This window comes from Stegastes partitus, unplaced genomic scaffold (assembly GCF_000690725.1).
Source record: "Stegastes partitus isolate 25-593 unplaced genomic scaffold, Stegastes_partitus-1.0.2 Scaffold304, whole genome shotgun sequence".
Taxonomy (NCBI): Eukaryota; Metazoa; Chordata; class Actinopteri; family Pomacentridae; genus Stegastes; species Stegastes partitus.
Genome location: NW_007578035.1, coordinates 158,366 through 177,617, shown reverse-complemented (window position 1 = coordinate 177,617; position 19,252 = coordinate 158,366). Strand labels below are relative to the sequence as shown.

General features: G+C 41.9%; 1 protein-coding gene across 1 annotated transcript in view; it reads left to right on the top strand.

Moving 5' to 3' along the window:
* Positions 1 to 7,418: 7,418 nt before the first annotated feature.
* LOC103358334 (tumor suppressor candidate 3) overlaps positions 7,419 to 19,252 on the top strand; it is a 95,884-nt gene continuing 84,050 nt past the window's right edge. Inside the window, exon 1 of the mRNA XM_008283261.1 lies at positions 7,419 to 7,537. Coding sequence (XP_008281483.1) covers positions 7,433 to 7,537 — 105 coding nt within the window. The 5' untranslated portion in view covers positions 7,419 to 7,432. The remainder of the gene's footprint in view (positions 7,538 to 19,252) is intronic.

Here is a 19,252-nt window from a genome sequence, read left to right as displayed (position 1 = left end):
CAGCTAGAATGAAATAATGAATAATGCCAAATGATTAGCTTGCATATCTGTGCAGAAGAAGCAGGTGCTGAATGCATCCCTGGAAAGATGGAGAGATGTTTCAATGTTTACTTGTGTTGGTCTCAAGTGTGAAGTTCAAAAACACTCATCCCTCACGCGCACCGATGCACAGCTCTTGGCTTGCACTTTCAATTGGTCTCTCTCATCCACATGATGCTGGCCAAATGGACATACACTTAAAAGATACCGGGGTGGGGAGGAGGGGGGCAAAGCTCTATCCCGGAAACAGAGCATGGAGAGAGAGTGAGAGAGAGAGATAGAGGAGCTGTATAAGCAGCGACCCAGATCCCCCACCATCCACACAGACTCAGGAATATGCGCACAGGCACGTAGCCGGTGCACAAATCGCTGGGCACAAGCGCACACAGGTAGAATGTATATGTTTCTCCTGGACTTCACTTTTAAGATGTGGTGTAGAAGAGGGAAATACAAATGCATATTTCGAGAGAGGAGGTGGAAATACGAGAGATTTTTTTTTTTTATAACAGGGCAGCATCGTCATCTCTCCCCTCTGTCTCTGTCTCCTCGGAGACCCGATGCACAGTCGACGGAGCCCCGCAGGGCGCATCCATCCCGTCGATGGTGTCCCACCGACGCCCACAATAGCCGAGTGCAACAACTCTCGGTACAAGCAAAACAGAGTCACATCTCTCCCCCCTACTCTCTCCCCTCATCCTCAACCAACACCGCAAGAGTGTGGGTTTATACATGTGCCGGAGAGACAGAAGCACAGGCGGTGAGACGCTCTTGGATAGTGTTGCATCCACAGCTGGGTCTTCTGACACTATTCGTGCATCGTACCTCAAGGATGTCGGCACCCAGTTGCCCTCCCAGTATGTACTTCCTCACCCATCGTCCCCCAAACAGCCACCCTGTCACCCATCCAGCCACCCAGTAGGAACAAACCTGCAGCACAGGCTCCCCAGCTTTACCATTCCCCATCAATTGCGGATTAATCCGAGCACCCACCCAGTGATAGCAGTCATCCGAGCAGCCACCCATCAACCCCAATCACCCAACATCCCACCCATCCATCCATCCATCCAGAGGGACACCGCAACTCTCCCTGTCTCTCTCTGCGGGAACAAGTGCGCGTCTCCCGGCTGCGAGCGTCTTACCTTGAGTGCCTCTATATCCAAAGACGTCGAGCGGTCCATGACAAATAGTGAAGTACTGCAAATCAGTCACGAAAATAGAAGTCCCACAGGCGGAGAAGATGAGAGGGGAAAAGAGATTAAAAACGGAAACCCTGAAAAAAAAAAAAGAAAAGGAAAAAAAAAAAAAGTTGGGATGCTCTCTAGAGTCCCAAACTCTGCTGCAACATCCCCCGGATTATTGTTAAGGATTTGGGTTATTAATATTCCAGCACGGCGACGGATTTTCTCAGTTTCAAGCCTCCCGGGTCGCTTGGTAAAAAATCAAGACTCCATACCATGGAAGTCTCCCCCCCTGCCTCCGGTCCCCGGTTTTGTCCGTGCAGGGGACGGAGGGAATGGAAAATGAATAGAAAGAGAAAAAAAAGAAATAGCCGTGCGTAATGGTTCAAAGCTGCGGCTTTTTTGCGCACTTGACGATCCCGGTACGTGTATTTTTTTTTTTTTTTTTTTAGTGTGTTGTTACATCTGAGCAAGAAATATTTCCTCCTTCTGCTGGAATGAAGCCGGGATTTAGACTCTCCTGATAGTCGGTCAGCGGATAAATGCCGTTATATCCCCCGTTGAATCCCCCGGTAAATGTGAAATGTGATGTTGTGTCTGCTCTTGCAGTGGTAGGCAAGTGGAGAGAAGGCGTCCGGGATCAGAGAGATGATAGTCTGCCTTGCCTGGGCGACTTCCATGCGGCAAACCGCCAGAGATATCAGCTCTCCCCGAAAGAAAAGGGAAAGAGTGAGAGAGAGAGAGGGAGAGAGAGAGAGAGAGAGAGAGAGAGGGAGAGAGAGAGAGAGACCTGGTGGGAGAAATGCTGAAGAGAGGAGATGAGGAGAGCTGCGAGAGTTGAGACGAGAGGAGAGAAGGAAGGAAGGTTGCTGTATATTATTTCAATGACTGACGCACCAGTGTGTGTGTGTGTGTGTGTGTGTGTGTGTGTGAGAGAGAGAGAGAGAGAGAGAGAGAGAGGGTGGAGGGGGAAGGCTCGTTCTAATCAAGTAGATGAATCGACAATGCTGCTTTTGCCACTGAAGTCAAGAAAGAGATTTAAATGCAGAGGCTGTTGGGAGAGGGCTGTTGCATAAAGTCCAGGATTGCTATGCTGCCTCTGTGTGTGTGTGTGTGGTCCAGGTGTGTGCATGTGTGGCTATTTGTGTGTCCATAAACACAATGTAGACTGATTCAGTATGCCTCTGTGAGTGTTGCAAAAGCTCTGATCACACTATTTAGGAGGAGAAAAGTAGATAAGATAGATAGATCGCATTTGTAAGCTGACAAAACTTCATTTTTGCCCCTCTTTTTTTTTTTGTTGTGGTGCAAACTGTCCCAATCCCTCTCCTGCATAATAAGGTGTCGCCGCCTGCCGACCACCAGGGCTTTTCATTATCTGTAGCACACCTTTTGAATAATGTGCGTTAGGAGGTGTAGGGAGATAAAAAAAAAAAAAAAGAAAAGAGAAGAGAAAAAGGAGAGGAGAGAAGGTGAGAGAAAAAAAAAGAGCAGAGCAGGTGTGGTGGGGAAAATAAATAGGAGATGAGAGCAGTGGAGAGGAAATCAGTTCGGATGAGGGAAGAAAAGAGAGGGTAGGAGAGGGGATGTGGAGAAAAAAAAAAGAAGAAGAGATGAGTCTAGGAGAGAAGGAAAAGACACAGGGTAAAGTGACAAAAGAGGAAGGGAGAGGAGAGAATTACTTTCTAGTCCATCTCTACAGTATCATCCTCTGTGACAAGTCCTGAAGAGCAATCTGTTACTGTCTTGGGTTATGGCAGATTGTTCCCTTCAAGATCAGCAGTACCAAATTGTGTGATAAGATGTCAAAAATGCTGGATGTTCTGCAAAAAAAAAGACTGCAGTAAGTTGAGCCTTTTGCATTTTTATTGTTGTTGGATCATTGAGCACTTATCATCTAAGACAAAATATCACTTTTAATTACTTGTTTGAGCCAGATAAGTGATTCGAGGGCGCAAAATCTGCAGACGTCTGCCATCTTCAGCAAGTTTTTGCTTCTAACTTTATTGTCTATCTAACACTAACCTATAGTATTGTATATGATGACTGCAGGCCAGGCGAGGCAGGTAAGGCTGTGCTGAATAATCATAGACTCATACTCTGCTAGCCAAGCAGAACGCATCGCCATGCTGTTGCAAAGAAGGGATATCACTTCACACAGTCGCTGCATCAAATTCAGACTACGGCTACGCCTCATTGTCTTCCAGTTTACAAGTGAAAAAGAAAAAACCGGTCTGTTCATTTCATCAGAACTTGGAAACATATTACATTATCAGCCTATTCACATGTTGTTCATTCATATCAATATCCACTTGTACTAATGGCTCAGGTTGAGTAGATTTTTCTTCAGCGTCGAACCATCTGTGCTGTATCGAGGACCTTTTCGAGCTCATGTCCTATAGGTTTCAAGTGCAACAGGCTTGTTTTCAGCTTAATGAATATGCCACATGAGAGCCGAGCGTACGCATGCAATTTGCGCTGTGCAGAGCTGTGATACTTGATGAACACAAACCCTCGCTCACACACGTGCATCCACACACACACACGGCTATAGACTTATTGAATGGCACACTAGAGAACACAGGAACATTTGTTGAGGGAGTCGGTCAGAGATAACGAACATCATATTAATGAAAGCCTCACTCATTGTCCGTGCTCCTCCCTGTCTGTTTGTCTGACTCTTTTCTTTCTCTGCTCTCTTGATGTTCCTGCTCACCTCCTTGCATTCTTCTCCCTGTTTCTCTGCCTTCAATCCCTCTCTAGTCCAAGGTCTTCCTCTCTGTCTCTGTCTCTCTTTTGATGTTGCTCTCTCTCAACCTTTTTGTTACCTGCTACTCCTTCTCCTCTTCCCTGCTCCCTCTGTAACTCGGGGACCCCTCCCCGCCACCTCCAGCTCCCCACCACCATCTCTCTTTCTTTTCTATAAAGTTTGTGCTGTCGGGCAATTAATCATTTTTCTTAGGACCCGGTATATTTTATAAGGGAGTGTCTGACCTCGGATATGGGCACCCAGTGCTGTGCCAGCTTGAAATGACACCAACCATCCTTCCCCTCCTTCTCTCTCTCTCTCTCTCTCTCTCTCCGCCTCCAGTCTTGCCTTGTCTTTCTCCTGAATTTTAAAACCTCATATACAGCGTTTCTCTTCCTCCATACTGCATCTCATTTATTAGCTTTATATATGTGCTCTCTGTGCGGAATCCCGCTCATATACTTTAATGACTTTTTAAAAATTGAAAACAAAGATAAAGCACTGTAATACATGCTCATTTCATTACAAATCTGTGCTTTAATTTAATGCATGAAATAGAGAATATTTTACACATAGGACACATTTATCACATTTCCCAGTTCTTGATCTTTGTATTCTTATTCCTCAATGACAGCATACCCACATGTCCATCCAAAGTATGGAGCCCATGATGCTGCCATGCAGTGGTTGCAGAATCTTGAACATTGCTTCTCTGTGTCCCTTTCTGTCCTTCTTCTCTCTGACTTACAGTGCAATCCTGCAGGTTGTGATCAGACAGGAGTTTTATTCTTCTGCTCAAATGCAAAGCACAGCTGTTCAGTTTGCTGGCTGCAGAGCTCATAGGCAGGTCACATTATTCTTGTTGCCAAGCAGCACAAAGTTTGACAGCAACTTGCAGGTCACTGGTCAGCCTGAGCTACTCTGAGATAACATAGAGTGATAGTCATGAAAAGTCAGACGATAGAGTTAGCAGCCTCTTTGCTTGCTGTTGCTGTTTTCAAACTAAATAATTGTTTACTTCCCTTGGATTTCATTGCTTAAGCGAGGGGTGTTACTGCATTCGTAATACTGTTAGGATCGCAGCTCTCCGCGCCTGCAGTACTTTATCATAAACCAGAGTTACACCTTAAAATCAATTTGCCACATATATTTGATCATGGTGATCTTATGAATAACGCAACGCAAAATATTGATTTCACAATTGAATCCAGCTTCCTCTCTGCATCTCTGTTTCAGGGGGTAGAAAAAAAAAAAAACATCAACATGTCATTGCTATCTCCCCGTTGCAGCAAAATTCGAAAAATTATTGTTCGGAACAAAACCTTTTGCAGATGCAATCCACAGTACAGCTTATATGACCTTAAAAAGTTCAGAAAGTCCAACTCTACACAATAAGGCAATTCCAAGGGAATAATTTTGCAGCCAAGCCCAGCAAGTCTGGGAATGTTTCCATGATTGAGCCGCTATGGAGTGAATGAACTGCGGTTTAACAAGGCTGCAACACGTACTGATTGTTTCACGGTGCATTGGCTTTAATATTCCAACATGCGTTTCATTTCATCTGTGTGTGTGTGTGTGTGTGTGTGTGTGTGTTATATATATATATATATATATATATATATAGAAAGAAAAAAAGAAAGAAAGAAAGAAAGAACGGTTTCGGTAGAGTTTACTTGAAATAGACATGCTAATTTGATACATCATCAGTTAACTCATTTATTTTTGGGGTTTGTTGTGCGCATGTCTTCATATTCCATTCAGTTTCACTTCACAACTCTCCCCACAGTTTAGGTTCCAGATCACACCGGTTTTATTTAAGTTTCTTTAAACAGATCATTTGATCTGGCACGAGCCACTTGGACTTCAACATTAACACCCCCACCCATAGCTGGAGGGACTGGAGAGCACACATCTTACCATTTGCCATGACAGATACCTCAATTTTATATAGATTTTGTAATAACTGTTTGTTTTTTATACCTGCTGATGAGGTTATACATGAGACAAGTAGATCCATGAGTGCATTCTCAGAACTATTTACCACCTGCATGTGAGAGCTTAACTGTGGAACTGTCAATATACCACCTGAGTAAGCATACAATCTAAAAGAGAGCCCGGAAACAATTTTGCACTTCAGAAAGTGAATGCAATGAAGTAAACTAGATTTGCCACGGTTTCTGCCCTGCCTCTGGCTTAGAACTAAGGCATTACATCAAGTGGCCAGAAAAGTTAAGGCCCATGTCTAGTGTAATGCAATCCCCTACAATATCCTTTGTAATACTTAGATGCCTAATGGTCTAATGCTGAGAGTGTGTTAAAGTAATAGGCCTATAGTTTTTTGCACGGCTGCACTGCACTGCTTTAAACTGAAAGGTTTATCCCATCTCATACATATGTCAACCACAGCATGCCAAAAAAAAAAAAAAAAAAGGCCACAGAGTAGCTATTGCTGTAGCCGGGAAAATTTCACATTTCCACAGATATAATATTTATTGCAAGGGTAATGTACTGCGTTACATTAGTCACAGAGTGCTTAGGTGTAATTTCATCAGGAGACAGGGAGACATGTCACCCCCGCTGATTTCACATAAATCATTTGTCCCCCTCAATTAACTCCATCAAGTGTCTAGTGCAATCTCAATCTCCCTCCTAGATCATAGGAGAGAGGACGAAGCAGAGAGACACACAGAGCAGTCTTTGGTTCTTTTTGGCAAATAGCAGGCTTAGTCATGGACAGATAACCCGGTCAGGAAGGAAATTTCACTATTTCACTTAGTCTGGCTCGTGTCACATGTTCTGAAATGTGACCCGCAAATTATTAAAAATTAATCTAAAAAATTACAATTAAAATAATATTTACTATTCTGCACTGTGACTTGTGAGTTCTGATAAACGTTCACATACAATATAATTCTCTAACGGACAGGTGGTATGGTTAGAAAACCCCTAAAAACCTAATGTTGTGAAATAAGAATATGTTTAATGAAACCTGTAAATACAAAATCACATTTTTCAGATTTTGAACCAGTAAGGAAACAGGAAACCTCCAGGTAGAGACTGTAAAAGCATGGCAAGTTTTTATCATTTTCTTATTTTCTTTTTTATGCATTTTCATAAATTAAATTCATGACCTTCGTTTTTTTTCATCGATGCTCACTTTTTTTCTACTTTAGTCATTTGTTTACTCTTTCATCCTATCAGTCAGAATAGAATTTAAATCAGAATTACAGCTAGAACACCCTTTTGTGTCAGGCCTAGCAATGACATAGCATTTTGGCGATTCGTCCCCCAAAATACTGATACGGACAGTAAGAACTCGGGGAGCTGCATTAGTATTGCAGCGTTGTCCACTGAAAAACTACAAATCCCAGATGCTTCCGCATTCAAATTACTCTCCGCTGATTGGCCGACTCAGCGTCCAATCCGTTGGCGGAGACGTGTCTCACTGTCAGAGCATCCTTCCGTCATGGCGTCTGTTTGGGCTAAATCCGCTGTCAACCTGCATATCCTGGCTGTTTTCTTCGTCGTACTGACATGTTTGCCGCCCGGGGGAGGACAAAAGAAGAAAGAGGTAACGCATCAACCACCAGAATGTGTCTTTTCAAGCGAACGCCGCCGTGCTCTCGAAGGAAAGGGCTGCGCAGTTTGAATCTGCCGGTGTTCGTTAAGCTAGCAAGGGTTAGTCAGGCTTGACCAGAAGTGTGTCGAAGAGAAGACCTGGCTGTTTAATATTTGGGGACCAATAATTTTCACTTGCGTGTTGTAAATGAAAGTGACGCTACCTAAACGCTGTGTTTTTAACGTTTCGTGGTGGTCTCTTTACTGTACGCTCTGCTGGCTTTGTGTCGTTGACACTCGCACATGAGTGAAAACAGCACAGCACGCCACCATAGGCATTGTACGGAAGTAGCACTGACATAAACCAACGTGTTAACACTGACACTTTCACAGTGCTTTGAGGTTAGCGTTGCAGTGGTGTACTATCGCCTATGAGGACTTTATTTAAATCAAAAGCGAAAGACGTGGGCGATGCAGCTGAGAATCCCACAATAACCACAACAGAAAGCTGCATGCATTTAGATTAGTGTAGCTGTGAGCTGCAGATTTGTTGTCAGAGAGGGTCTTGTGGTTATTCCGTCGAAGCGATAGCAGGTCTGTTTCATGTGAAAAGGAAATGAGGAGGAAGTTGTTGTGGCCTGTTTGCGCTGTCTATGTTTGTCACTCGGTCGAAAGGTCTCTTTGCTTTCACAGTTGGTTTGTTCACCAGATTGTTGACTAGGTTGCTTCTTCCTGTTTTACAGCAATGTGGGTGCTTTGTTCTTTATTTTCTATATCTTTTGCATCCTCATTTTTATATTCTGTTTTTGCACTATTCTTTTTTATGTGTGTATTTTTATACTTATGTTTGCACTATTTCTTATATGTACATTTTTCTTTCTAGTATGTGTGTATTTTTGTGTGTACTGCTGCTGACAACACTGTGAATGTCTCCACTGTGAGATAAATAAAGGCACATCTTACCCTCTCTTGAAAGTATTTGTATCATTCAGGCACTTAGATAGATCAGGATTACGTCACTGTGGTAAAAACAAACAAGACGCTGGCCAAACAGGAAATGTAAGATTTGATTTAACTCTTAAACTTATCATGGCTGTGCCTAAAAGTAGTGAAGCAGTATACTGAACGCTTCATAACAGGGAGGGCAGCGGGAACTGGGGCCTAAAAGAATGATTAGTTTTGTTTGGAAAGGATCTTGGATATTTCTTGGATCAAGGATAGGTATGGTGATGCCTTGAATAAAGCTTCACAGTTAGTTCTCAGACCTAACTTAATTTTACCTACTTATATATTTGAATATGATAATTTAATATGACTGCAGTATTACCAGTTACTGTGTCACATTCTAGTATAATGCAGGCAGGTGTCCTGAGTCAGGTTTGCAATAGGCTTTACACCTAGCAGTCTGTTATCTGTTGCAATTTAACCAACTATTTTAGCTTTTGGACTTGTCAAATGCAAACTCTGATTGTTGTGAAGTATTTAAGTTGCAAGTGAAGCAAGTTTGACAAGTGCAGTGTGCAACTTGTAATAATTGAACGGTGCAAACTTCTTGATGATTGCATTTTTTTTTTCATGTGGGCATGCTGTGGTCTTTATAAGAAAGGAAAAAAAACAACATTGCATTTTATACAACAAATTGCTTTGTCATGTTACATTGTGTAGTGCATTTTATGTGTGCGTTTTAGTGTTTCGCTTGCATCTAACATCATCATTATCTGCGATGTAAAAGTCCAAACAAATCGAAAGTAGTGCATCCTCATCATTGTTTGGTAATAAAATCCTGAACACTGAGCCCCTCTCCTGAATGACTTCTGATAGCACTGTCAGCTGAAATGGTGATCATATTGAATGGCGGTGCAGGAAGTGGTGTCAGCATCTGGTCTGGTTCAGGAGTAGTTTAGCTGGACTCGTCAGCATTCAGCAGTGGAGCTGAGAGCGTCAGATTGTGGCAAAAAAGAGTTTTAAGAAGCAAGGTGTGTGTATGACTTTCCTTTTCCATCACCTTTCTCCCTGTTTTATTTATAGTTTGGTTTGAAAATTGTGATGATCCGTAGCCTGACCTGCTATACTATCGATATGTGCGCTATAACACAGCAAAATAAAGTCTGATGCTTGAGCTGTTAAATGCAGTTTGAACTGGGGTTTTGAGCATTTTCATGATCTTGTGTTAATACCACATTGTGGACTTCCGGGTTTAGAACAAGTCAGACGGCTGACTTTGCAAATAAATAGAAACTTCACCCAGTGGTGTAATTGGTGGACAAATATTTAGCAGGTGAACTAATATTTGAATGATTGAATTGAGTATGTCAACAAAGGGATGAACAAAGAGCTAATTGAGTGGAGGAATAATTGATGAATAACTGGACAGATTAACCACCGATGGAAAAGCATTTGAATGAGTGAGTGAATGAATGAATAATTGAGAACGACGTATTCGCTCTGCGGTTTGCTGTAAACATATCATTTTTCTGTCATTAATTCTGATGGCTTGTGAAGCACATGTGTAATTAATGTGTCACATTACATTTAGTACACTTTCGTTAGTAATACACCTTTAGGTATGTTCATTCTCTTATTGCCAGCAACAAGGATCTTCTAATTGATAATATATTTACATATACACCGACTAGCCACAAAAATAAAACTTCCCAGATCTCAATCCGATAGAGCAGCCACGGGATTAGCCGAAACGAGTCGGATCCACAGAAGTCCTACCCCGCAAAGCCCTAATGTCCACTGCCAATGTCATGGTACCAGACACCGCTGAAGTCTCGTGTCCATGCCTGTTTTTGTGGCATAAGGGGTGGTTTTATTGTTGTGGCTGATCAGTGCCTTTGTTAACATTTTGACCAGCATCCTAATAAGAGTTAATCAGTGTGTAGTGGGAAAAATGTAGTCTGTGGCTGACAGAAATTGAAAATGTGAAATCTGTAATATTTCTAAAAGTTGCAATGAAGAGGTTAAAATAATGGATCACTCTTAAATTCTAACATTTTTTTTATTTTTACCCAGGGGTGCTCTGCATCTCTACATCAGTGCTTATTTTCAGCAACGCCTTGTTTCACATTCACAAAAGTGCACAGGGGAGCTGGCCATTATAGCCGCAGTCTGCTATTAGGGACTGACCATCTCAAGGACACCTCTACATTATCTAATGAGTGACAGAAAGAGCATTTTTCAATTACTTACTCAGCTGAAATGTATCCAGCTATTATTAGTTTGCATCTCTGACATTGAAGCAGCTGTCTTGAAAACTTTTGTGTGAAATATTTTGTCTGCCAACGTTTAACTTTGATCCATCCTGTCGGAAAGATCTGAGTGTGACTTTGTACCAAATAGCAGACAGGAAGTAGCCACGCACGCACGCACACACACACACACACACACACACACACGCACACACACACACACACACACACACACACTGATACANCACACACACACACACACACACACACACACACACACACACACACACACACACACACACACTGATACAGCCATACTTTCAATGAGCCACAGGAGAGATATTGAGGGGTTATAATGTGAGAAATGTACTTTCCCAGTTGCCTGCCTGAGGCCATGGCAGAGGAGGTGGAGGCGGCAGAGGAGGTGGAGGAAGATCTTATTTAGCTGGAAATGGCCAAAATGGTGAGGCAGCACTTTGTATTCATCTCACCAATTTCAGCTTTCCCTCGCTGCCCTTTCGTCTGGCCCTGGCCACTGCATGCTTTAGCTCTAAACTGTAGGGACGGGTAACATGCGCCAGAACTTATATGTAAGGCTGACTTTAAACTTTTAAATATGGAAATGTATGTTAAACAAGCACACACTGTTTTGCATATTTATTTGTTTGCTCTTGTCTCAGGGTCACAAGTCACGTTATCATTATGTGTAGAGCTACAGCTGTACGGCAATCATGAATTTATGTTGATTATATACATTTTTAGACGATGTTCAGTTAAGGGAAAGGGATGAGGGAGAGCGTAAAAGACAGCTGACATTAAAGCACCAGGCTTCAGATTTGATGGGTTTGTAATCTTGACATTGTTTGTTGTTTGAATTTACTGGGTTTTTTTGTGTGTGACTGATCATCCAATAAATAGAATCCCTGCTGTTTTTTTATGTGCTTCTATTTGTCATAGACTTTATTTTTGAAACCAGTTTTAATGCCAACTTTGATCAAATAATTCACTCATGGTTGCTAATTTCACATTACACTGTGTCTGCTTCGTAATAAAATGCCTCTAGTTATTCATCAGCTGCCTGTTACAAACCGTTTCTAGTTCTGTGATATGAATTGACTTCACAATTCCTTTGTTATACACAAATCCTACAAAGGTCTAAAATTAGTGTTTAACTCTAAGTGTTTAATATGAACATGCAGTAGAACAAGTTGAGTTCCCATTACCAGGGTAAGAAAGGAATGGATTAATTACTAATCTCATAAGCATTTACACTTACATAAATGGAAGAGAGGCACAAAACTTAACAGTTATTCTTTTACAGTGAATATTCATAGTTGGTATTTTAAATAGGCTCTCTTCTTGGCTGCATGGAATCACATCTTTAGCAGATCAGTTGATTTGCAGGACTCAGAGATCAACATTGCTATCCCGATTCCAGCACAGCGACTGAATATTCGGCTATTCGGGTCCAACGCTAGAATGGAAGGCTGCTGTGTAAGTGCAGATGGTCCTGAAGCTGAGCTGCAACAACCTTTTCCAGCACCTTCGAAACAAAAGGAAGGTTGGAGGTGGGCCTGTAGTTGGCTAGGACTTCCGGGTTGAGGGAGGGTTTTTTTTTCAGAAAACAGCTGCTTTGAATGCAGATGGATCATGGCCAGGCTGTAGGGAGAGGTTTATTATTGTAGTGATGAGAGGACGTATGGCAGAGAGGTTTGATTTAATCAGTGTTGGGGGGAAAGGGGTCCAGGAGGCAGGTGGATGGTTTCATTTTCCTGATGAGGGCTTCTGTTTCACTCTGTGAGACCTCAAAGAAGCACCAGAGAGGGTGAAGGACTGTAGGCTTTGAGCAGGATGACAGTGTAGCTGGATCTGGATGGGAGTGGATAGTGTTGATCTGAGCTTTGAAGAAGGTGAGGAGTTTGTTGCACTGCTCCTTTGAGTATTCTGATTGTGTTTGAAACTAAGCTTTAAGGAGATGAGTTATTGTAGAAAAAGGCTGCTTGGAATTTCCAGGACTGCTGTTGATGATGTTGTGTTTGAACCATAGACTGTAAAAGATGGACGTAGCTTCCGTGACGTCACCCGTTGGTTTCTGCACTGAGAAAATGAAGCCAGGGTTTTGCTACTTCCTGGTTGACATCTTGGATTTTTGGAGCCAGTGACGCAAAAATCGTTGGAGGGGGGCGGAGCCATAGGAGCAGTGATTGGTCAGACGGATTGAGAGGCGGGCCCTCTCTGCCCCGCCCACATTTACCGCTTTCTGCTCGCTTCGTCTGCATCGTCGCTGCTGACTGTCAATCAAGCCAGCCACGCCCCTTGCCCCGCAAAATTTTGACAATTTAAAAAAAATTCAGTATTGATTTATTTTCAAATTGACCATCTGATCTCTGGATTTGATTATGAAAACTAATAAGAAAAAAATCCTGAGCTGTAGGAATGTGGTATTTGGTGATCTGTGATCACTTCTTTTCAAATTCAAGTCTATGGGAGCCAGGGCTTGTTGGAGCCAGCAGCTAGCGGACATAGTGATCCTGCAGGTTTTTGACACTTCCGGGTTGGCTTCATTTTTCAGGGCCGGTTGCTACGTCCATCTTTTATACAGTCTATGATTTGAACATTATTAAAAGTGTGAGTTTCTAACCTCCTGCTGCAGATTGTCTTCCTGTGTGACAGCACACGTAAACAGAGGATTGGGCCGAGGCTCGTGCCGATACCGATCAGATAGAAAAACACCTTTATCCCGATCTTTGAGGTCAGTCGGGACATCTCTTTAGAAAACAGTGTGGAATTTAGTACAAAGATCATGACATACATTTCTGGCAGATGTACATTTGGTGCACTTGCTGGGTGGACAGTCCACATTGGTCATTTAGTACTACTTCTGAAGGTGTACTGTTGGGTGCTGGTAAAGCCACCCATGATAGAAGAGGGGAGGGAGAGGATGATAAAAGGGTACATTTTCTGACAATCTGTCCACGATTACTATGATAGCGTTGCATTTGCTCAGAAACATGAAAAGAGTCCCAAATAGTTGAGTAAAAGATGAAAACAAAAAGAGAAAGAAAAGTGGCTGTCAGTGCCAGGCTCCTCTCTCACCTCCACACAAATAGCCAATCGTGATGCAAAGTGGGTGTGAAAGTCGTGTCATCAGTTTTTGCATAAATTCGTAGTGAGGTTGGAAAGGTCTTGATGGAGGGGGCTTCTGAAGATTTCCTTTGGACAGACAGCAAATCCTGTTCAAAGATAAGTACGTCTAAAAGCGAAACAAGAAATTGAAAAGACAATTAAGAAGACTGATGTTAAGAAATAAAGAAATTAAAATATATTAAAATGTAAGCGAGGCCGCCAGTGCTGGACCCCTGCTTTTTTGAAATCTTGTTATATGCCCCTCAGGCAGAGGAAGAAATAGTCATGGAGAGAGAAAGAATATTTATATCCTTTCAATACGCCCTCGTTCATCACCCCAGCTCTGCTAGATATTATAGCTTGTGTTGTGTTTCTGTCTTAAGGCTGACCACAGCACAAAGAAAGAACCAGTGTAAGCACTTCCTATACCTAGGCATGTGGAGTCAGGGGAGGTAAGGGAAAAAAAAAAAAAACAGTCCAGGGCAGTGAGTCTGAAGCAAGGAGAATTATATATCTGGAGAGTTATATATCTACAGAGAGATAGAGATTGCAAAGTAGTAGGCTTGCTACCACACCCAGGGACCGGTCTAATAAGTGGATCGGAATAATAAGAGTCTGCAACCTCGGCACACAGAGGCCCAATAAACTACCAGGTGGGCCCTTCAGGGTATAACCCAAGCCACTTGCAGAGTTTAGACTGGGGCTTATGAAGCTAAACACTGTGTAAGCAGTATTGACTCTTGGTTTTTCTGTTTGACCTGTTCGTTGGAGAATACACCTTCGTACACCTTTTTACACTGTGTCCTTCTGCCCATGGATTTTATAGCACCAGCAGGTACTGTCTGAGAAAACACAGCTTCTCCACAATTATTCTCTCCATTAAGGTAAATTATGTTTTGACATGTTTAGGTGCATCATTTTGAAAGCACGTAATAAATGGAAAAAGTAAAATAAAAGCAAAATAAGCATAATAAAAGGGGAAAATGTCAAAACTAAAGGGTACTCTTGATTATCACTGCCCAGTACATTTGATGTCAGTGTTCATAGTTGCAGGTTCTTCCTTTTGTTTCCATCCAGCCTCTCTCATTGTTTCTCTTGTGTCTGTATTTTTATGAATGTCCACCATTCACATCTTTTCAGTGGCTTCTCATGCAATTTCTTTACCTCTAAAATCTGTCTGCTCATCCGTTTTCATCAACTGGACAGATGGTAAATCGCTAAAAATGCTTTTTAATTTACTTTAACCACAAAAAAAAAAACAGGAGTCCTAATGTTAGAAAGGCCAGACTGGAGCGGCTTTTAACATCACAAACTTGCCTCTGACTAAACTTAATTGCGTTTGAAACGATAGATTGATTTGGCAGACTTTTGGGATGGAAGATTAATTGGGGGAAAAAATAAACTAATTCCTTTCCAAGAAGGGCTTAAGCAATTTCCATTTCAAATGACATTATGGATGTTTACTTACCTAGGAATTTAGAAGTACATCTCTGTATTTAAAGCTAATTTTACTCCCCTAATTGAAAAAAATAAAGAGAAGATGGAGTTTAGGAAGACGCTACTAATGTCCTTAATGGGACGGTACGTGAGGTCGAGATGATGCCTCAATCACGACTGCTTCGTTCAGAACTTATCCATCTATTTCAATAAAACCATTAGTTTCTTTTATTTTTTTAATTAAAAAGTGGGGGATTCAGTGATTCTCCCTTTGTCACTTGGTGTTAGAGAGGCAATTCCTCACTTTATAGCTCTACCCTTTGCCCCAGATTACAGGAGTACTGGGATGTTCCAAAGGTACTCATCCTTCAGATAATGTCAGATCTTATTCTGATGATTGTAGCTTCTAATAGTTCAGGTATTCTCCAGACTTGACAGCAAAAACCTCTCTTATGGTGTGCTTGTATTGACTGGTAAAGTTTATATTGTGACATATAGCTCACATGTAAATCTGAGTCTTAATTTTTTTATTAATCGACGCCATTGTATAAATTAGTGTTTCCATTGATGCATGGACGACATGGATTCAACCGTCATTTTCCTTCTTAATCCATCGACTATTTTGCAGATTAATTGATTCATCTAAATAATCCATTTTTTTGAAAGCAAAAAGCAAAGTTACAAACAACAAAACAAAGCAAAATTACCATTTTATGTAAGTCAATTTCATCTTGACAAACTAAATGTCATTGTGTCAAGCAGTACAGTAGGAAATGGAAAATATTTGCATATTAAAGGGCTCTTATCATTTGAATCAGCAGTGAAACTCCAAAAGAAATGTACATTTCTAATAAACCCGTTAAAGTAAAAACGTTATACAGTCGTGACTCGATAATCCGACACTAAATGTAAAACCTTCTTTTATGTCGGATAGCAAGGCTGTCGGATTGTCAAGTCAGAGGTCGAGATGCAAGGAGGGCCTGATGCTTAGAAGGTAATTTGTTATTAATATTTATTGTTTATAGTTGTGTAATAACTAGTGTATTGTTAGAACACTACGCATCGCTGGATTTCACGCCTAATTGACCGGTGAGATTGTGTACGTTCCGGCCAATTCCACCCCGGGGGAGCGCTCCGACGGGGTGGAAGTGGCCGGAACGCACAGGCAGTACTTGGCTGCTGATGCCAGTTTAGTTAGTGGTCACACTTCTGTTTTCACCATCGGTGGTGGCGGGGGAGTGGCAGATACGCTCCACCGTTACCATCTGTGTTTACTTCCGTAAACACTGAGCACGGTGTGTCCTCTTCATCGTCGTGTCCTCTTCTGCGCATGCGGGACACTTTTGGGTGAAGTTCACACAGCAGATCACATTTAATTGGAAATGTGAACAACTCACAAAAAATCGGATTTCACAAAAAAAAAATCTGTATTGAGCATTAAGTCCTTCAGTCTGAACGTAGCCAATTTGTCGGATTGTTAAGTCAGATCATACGCCGTTGTCCTTATTTGTGGCATAAAATGACATGTCGGAGTCAGAATCCAAGGCTGTCGGTATGTTAAGGCTATTTTTTTATGGGTTCTGTTCATTTTTCCTAAAAACCTGTCGGATAGCAAGATTTTCTGATTGTAAAGGGTCAGATTATCGAGTCAAGACTGTATATATAATAAACAAAATACATCATGGACACAGCTGATATTTTGCAAGCCCAGAGCAGGTAAAGCAACTAATTTCCCTTCAGATTGTGTAATTATTCTCTGACTGGATTCTATGAAAATACAGCAGAATTCACAGCCATCGTCTTTAACTCATGTAGGATGAGTGTGTCAGACAATGTCGGTGTTGTAAAGTCAGGATTGTAGCAGTGCAGAGCAGTAGCTTGGAAGTGACTCCTGGTTAACATAGTCTTAATGAGACACTCATTTCATTACCTGACAACAAAAGAAATATGTAAACTAGAACAGCTTTATTAGGACTTTGTATTCAAGTAGAGTATATGCGAGCACAGAGAGCTGGAGAAAAACAGATTTAAAATGCCTCTGTGCACAATAGCACCTGTGTGTTTTCTCTTCAGGAGTTCATGCATTGTGCTGTGCTGCTGTGGTGCGCCTTCTAAACTCTCCACCTTTTTGTCTTGGCATAATCAGAAGTACTCCTGTACTTTGGAAGCAAAGTGAACTGAGTTTGAACTAAATCAGACTTTGCATAATGTCGTGATCGTGACTGCAGCTGACCAGTAACTGATCGTAATTACGTCATGATGTAACAATTTCGTAGTGATGCTGAGGAAAGACATTTGTCTTAATGAACTTAAATAAAAAACAAAAACATGCACTGGTTAAAATAACGATCATGTCAACTAATTGTGGCAGTAGTAGTTTCAACATTGCTGGTGGGGTTAGGTGATGGTGTAAAGTTAGGATATCTACAGTGTGTGCATGCAGATGTGTGCATGTGTGTTGGTTACAGTCATTTGTCCAATCCCTGACACTGCCGGGTTTAATTTAGGCTCCGTGCTATCAAACAGCAAACAGTTTGCTTCCACGTTTCTGCATATCAGCCATTTTCCAGCTGTTTCCATTGTCTCACTCTCACAGAAACCTAGTTCTTCTTTCTTTGCCTCTTGTGCTTTTACTTTTTTCTCCCCCTCCTTACTTTATCACAGCCTTTGTTTATTTCTGTCTTTATCTGTGCCTTTTGTCAAATGGGTCTGCTTTGCTGGTTTCCCCCCTCTCCTGGCGCTCTTATGCAGATTATGCAGTCTGGTGCTCAGTCTCAGTTGATTCTCTCCTTGCCTTCTCTCTCTCTCGTGAAAACAAATGTGGATGTATCAAGGGGTCAAGAGAGATAAATATTGCGTCCAGCCCCTCACCCTCCACACACACCTTTTTTTCCCCCCCTTGTGTGTTGCCAAAGCTGCAGTTAAAAAAGCCATAATGGTGCCATGTTTTGCGCAGTGAAATGTTTCAGTGTTCTCCAAGTGAATTCAAGGGTGATTTGTTTGGATCTCGCTCATTAGCCATAGTTATCTGAATTATTGATGCACTAGTGTCAGGCCTGCTTTCCCAGTGACTGATGGCCTGTGTTCCTACGTCATTTTCCCCTCCTCTGTTATTCCTCCCCCTTTCCTCCTCCCTTTTTCTTCCCCCTTTCAACACATCTATAACTAATTTTCAGAGCGGCAAAAAGATTTCCATCTCCCGCTCTCTATCCCCTTTCCCCACCCCTTTCCCCTCCCATGTCACTTCCCCGGTAGTTTTTTCATCAACTACCCTTCTCCGCCACACCACTGTGACATTTTAATAATTATGTGGTGTCACGAAATGATTTCTCTCTTTTCTTTTACCCCTTTCCCTACTTTTCTTCTCCGCTGGGCTATTCCCTTGTTCTTGGGGTTTTCCTCTCTTTTTTTTTTTCCTCCCCCTCTCCCTACTCTTTTGTAATTTCTCTGACATTTCTGTGGCTAATTTCTTCTCCAGTTCAACTAAATCTGATGTTGTAAGCATTAATTTCTCAGCGTCATTAATCATAGGTATGGGCACCTTCTGAAATGTTTCTCTATTTTTTGCTTCGTTAGCCATATAGTCATTTATTAATTCAGCTAGTCGGTTATTTACCCAATAAATCACACAGCCATTAAAACAGTCATTCACTCACTGAACCACCATTCAGTAAGTCACTCGTTTGCCGTGACGTTATCCCTCAAGGATACTTAGTTGTGTGCAGTTTCCTCGTCACATGTTGCTGTCAGCAGGTAATAAATCTTCTATCAGTTGACAGAGGTCTTTCAAACAGTCACTCAAACAGACTCGTTCAATTCGTCATTTCTTGACCTGATGGTCAAACAATTCTATCGGGGAGATCTAATAGCCAAGTGATTAGGGCACACACTATATGCCTGTTTGGTTTGGTTCTTGGCCAGTTGGACCATAGACTGTATAAAAGATGGACGTAGCAACCGTGACGTCACCC